The 3,879-nt window shown below is 49.2% G+C and overlaps 1 protein-coding gene across 1 annotated transcript in view; it reads right to left on the reverse strand.

The window, feature by feature from the left end:
* Positions 1 to 1,988: 1,988 nt before the first annotated feature.
* The window catches only part of LRTM2 (leucine-rich repeats and transmembrane domains 2), an 8,651-nt gene continuing 6,760 nt past the window's right edge, over positions 1,989 to 3,879 (reverse strand). The window contains exon 4 of the mRNA XM_010139389.1: positions 1,989 to 2,693. Within this exon, the coding sequence (XP_010137691.1) occupies positions 2,239 to 2,693 (455 nt within the window). The 3' untranslated portion in view covers positions 1,989 to 2,238. The remainder of the gene's footprint in view (positions 2,694 to 3,879) is intronic.

The raw sequence follows: 3,879 nt of genomic DNA on the forward strand, positions 1-3,879 counted from the left end.
CATCCCTGAGTCAAAGGGAAGTCATGGTAAAACAGTCCCGAGCATCCTGTCTCTTTGCCTCCAGTGGACTTGAGTAGGCCAGGAGGGATTTTGCCAGTCCAGGCTTTGATAAAAGACTTGGCATTGTGTGGCCATGGGTCAGTACAACCACCTGTCTGAGACCAGAAAGGGGTGAGGAGATAGCATTCATCATTTCCACAGGGATCCAGCAGCAGCAAGCAGGAGGGCTGTGAAACCTCTGAAGGCATCAGGATCCAGCTGGAGCAGGGGGAGGAGGTGAAGTGCCCTGGCAGGGTCCACCTGCAGTGCGTGCTGGGCTCTGAATGCAGGTTGCTAGTGAAACACCCTGCAAAGCTGGGCTGGCTGCCAGCTTGTTTCCTTCTGATGGCAGGGATCACACCATCCACAGGCACTGAGGATGCACGACCTCCGGTGTCATCTTCCTCGCCCAGGAATACCCACTGTGACGGGTTAGAGCAGGTTACCATGGCAATGTGTGCTCTCCCCTGGAGACAGCATTTTATCCCACTTCCAGTGATACAAAATGAGTCCTTATGCTGAATTCTTTTCATTTTTTTCCCCTCTCATTTTTTTTTCCCCTCTCAGGTCAGAAAGGTAAGACTAATAGTCTTAGCTGTAGTCTGAGGGCTTAAATCTGTTTGGGGGAAGTCACCCTATGTGACAGTGGCAGTGTGTGCAATTGTGTGTATGGGCACACTCATGCAGCTGTGGGTGGAAGTGAATACTGCAGCGATGGTGAGGGGAGCGTATGTGGACCATGCTGCCTACTGTGCCAGACCCTTCCTGGGCTCTCACACCTGTGCCACGCTGTGGTCTAGGTTTCAGCCTTTACCTCAAGACCCTCCAGAAGTGTGCCCCCTCTCTTGAGTCACCCCAGCTGCATAACCCTACTCCATACACTGTTGTTGCCGTTCTGCCAGCCACCCGAGTTCTTGGGTTTGTCTTCTCCTGCCACCTTTCCCTAGGCTCACACTACTCCTCAGCATGCTTACAGTTCTGAGGTTGGTAAGCCACCTCCTCCTCTAGTCTTTTCTGATGACCACTTCTGCCAATCAAACATTTCCAAATGGAGGTTTCATATCCTTACCTTCTCCAGTTATTGTAGAAAATATGAAATAGAAAACAAGAACACACCTTATTTTCTTCATGCTGTGAACACGTTTGCACAGACTCATGCTGTAGCCATAATAACTTTGCCTCTCCATCCTCTCCTGCCCATTTCCACTGACCCTGCACTGTGGCTGAGATATTTTTGTTGGCTCCTCAGTGGCAGCGTGCATGTATTTTGTCTGAACCAGAATGTGCTATTCACTGTTATGATGAGGGTAAGGTAGAGTGGCTGAATGTATTCACAGCTGCATGCAGAGGGCAGATCATCATGGGCACGTGTGGCCCTGCATGCACAGGCGAGGTGCCTGGATGTCTAGGGTTCGAGCTGAGTGTGTATGTGTATTGGGATCAGAATGAGTCAGTGTGCGTGTACAGAAGGATGTCTCTGTCTCTGTGTGTCTATAACTAATGACGTGTGTGTGTGTGTCACCTCAGATTTAGACTTGGCCAGGAGCAAAAAGAGAGATGCTACTCCCTGGCAGCATGTTAGAGTGATACAGGTATCTTTCCACCTTTCAGAGTGATAAGGGTAATCTCCCCCTGACTGTTGTCATCCGCTGTGGACCTTCCCTCCCTTCTCATGTGCTCTCACAGAGCTGACTTGTAAAGTGGGCAGCAACTCACTGTCACTCAACAGCAGTGACACCAACAGGGAGGCATGGACACCTCTGGTGTCCTGCTCCTCACACAAGATTTCACAGAGCTGCTGTCTCTGTTTGCAGAGAGCTCTTAACGGGATACAGGACAACTCAGGACTGAAGCTGAGAGAATGACACAAGTTCCCAGAAGGTGCCAGCTGCCTCCACAGCAGGCACGTGAGGGAAGCTCTGTGCAAGGGCATGAGGCACAGCAAGCACTCGAGGTCTGACTCTACTTTATTTGTCTGGGAGGGCCCAAGGGTAAAAGGGCACAAAATCGCCCTGGGGCAGAGGAACAGTGATTGAGCAGGGTGCCCTGACCACCCAGAAGCATGTTGCACTACTTGGGTGAATGGAGCAATAGCACAGTCTGTCTGTCTGTCTGTGAAGATGTATTTTCGGAGGACCCCATGCTTGACTGCTCTCAGGTACCTTTGTTCATTGCTGTCCCTTCCATCTTAGAAGAGTTTCATGCCACAGAAGAGATTTGCTTTTGCTCTTCATGTTCACCTTCTGTGTCACCCATGAGTGGCTGCCTCTTCTTCAACTCCCGGTGGTACTTGGCCATGAGGGAGGCATAGATGCAACCATAAGCAGCTGCCACCACCATCATGATGCAAACGATGCCACAAACCACCCCTGCGATGATCACAGTGCCAATAGCCCGGCGCACGCTAACAGGCCTGTATCGCTGTTTCTGAGGGCATCCCACACTAGGCTCCACTTCTGTTTCAGGGCCTGATTTAGATTTGGTAGGAGTAGGGCTTCCTTTAGTACAAGGTGGGCCAGTATTGTCCAGCACTGTAGAGCTGTTCTCATCATCCAGCTGGGAGCAGTAGTTAAACATTTCCATGGGCACCATTCGCATATCCTTCCCTTTCAGCTCCTTGGGCAGGGTACATGCCAGCTGGTCAATTTTCCCACCTGTCCCAAGAGAGAGAATAGGAGTGAACCACAGCTTCATCCTGATAAGTGACAGCAGAGCTAGATCCTCAAGTGGGATGAGTTCCTATGACTCCGTTCATACCTGCTAACTCAGGCATAGCAACATCATGGTTATCAAGTGGGGAACTGCTTTATCGTAACAGTGGGGCTATAAAATCCAGTCCCCCGTGCTTGAATACATTGCTGAGTAGAGAGAGTATCCAGAGAGATTCTCCCATCCCCCAAATGCAACCACAATCTAGTGCAGGACACTTCTAGGATTCAAGGGTGACGCTGAAGTCAGGAGGTGCTGCAGACCCCCATGTCCTGTCAGATCCTCAGTGCTTTTCAAAGGGGGAAGGAGGGAGAAATGGCTGTACCTCCATGCATTGGGCAGAAAGAGCACACGTATCCTCTAAAATGATTGTTTTGCCTCACTTGGAGACATTTTGCATGCCTTTAGCCCTCCACAACTGGAACAGCTTCAGCCATGGCAGCTGGCTGGGATGCTTCTGCCTAGGTTGGATTTGACAGCAGAGCTCATGGTGCATGATATCTGCATAGACATCTTTCAGGCCAAGAAATGAAAGCCCTCTGAAGCCATCTATTAAGTCAGCCATATACTGTTTAGTGAGTTATGTAAATGTCAGTAGAACCGTTTTAGCAGAAATTAAAGCAAAAAGATAGGACAAGGCTGTATCTTCTCAAAATAACAACAGAGACACAGTCCCATCTTCCAACAACTAATCCATCCCCCCCTCTGTGAAAATAGTGACAGATGTTGAAACAAGTGCTTGAGAGGGTTCGGGCAATTTCTTTGGAAGGGTGAAAAAGAGAAAAATTAACTCCATGTGCTTTCCATCAACTCTGTGATATGAGAGTCAAGAAAGAAAATAAGCCAAAAAAAAAAAAAGAGGAAGGTGGCACTCGAAATGCTTGTTTGATTCTGCGCATACAAATTCCTATTTCAAACTGCAGCATAGCCATAGGCGTAGATAATCTCTCTGCAGCATGGCTGTGATCAGCAGGGATGTGACAGCTGACTGTTGCTATCCGCATGATTTGAGACCCTTTCCTACTCATTGGCCCCAGCGACAGAAGGTCAGGCCTTCAATCGTCATTCCTGTAAAATGTGCCGTCTTTCTTTGAGTCACAGCTCCTGAAAGCGTGTCATCTTCTCGGCATT

The sequence above is a fragment of the Buceros rhinoceros genome, unplaced genomic scaffold, assembly GCF_000710305.1.
Source record: "Buceros rhinoceros silvestris isolate BGI_N320 unplaced genomic scaffold, ASM71030v1 scaffold18987, whole genome shotgun sequence".
NCBI lineage: Eukaryota > Metazoa > Chordata > Aves > Bucerotiformes > Bucerotidae > Buceros > Buceros rhinoceros.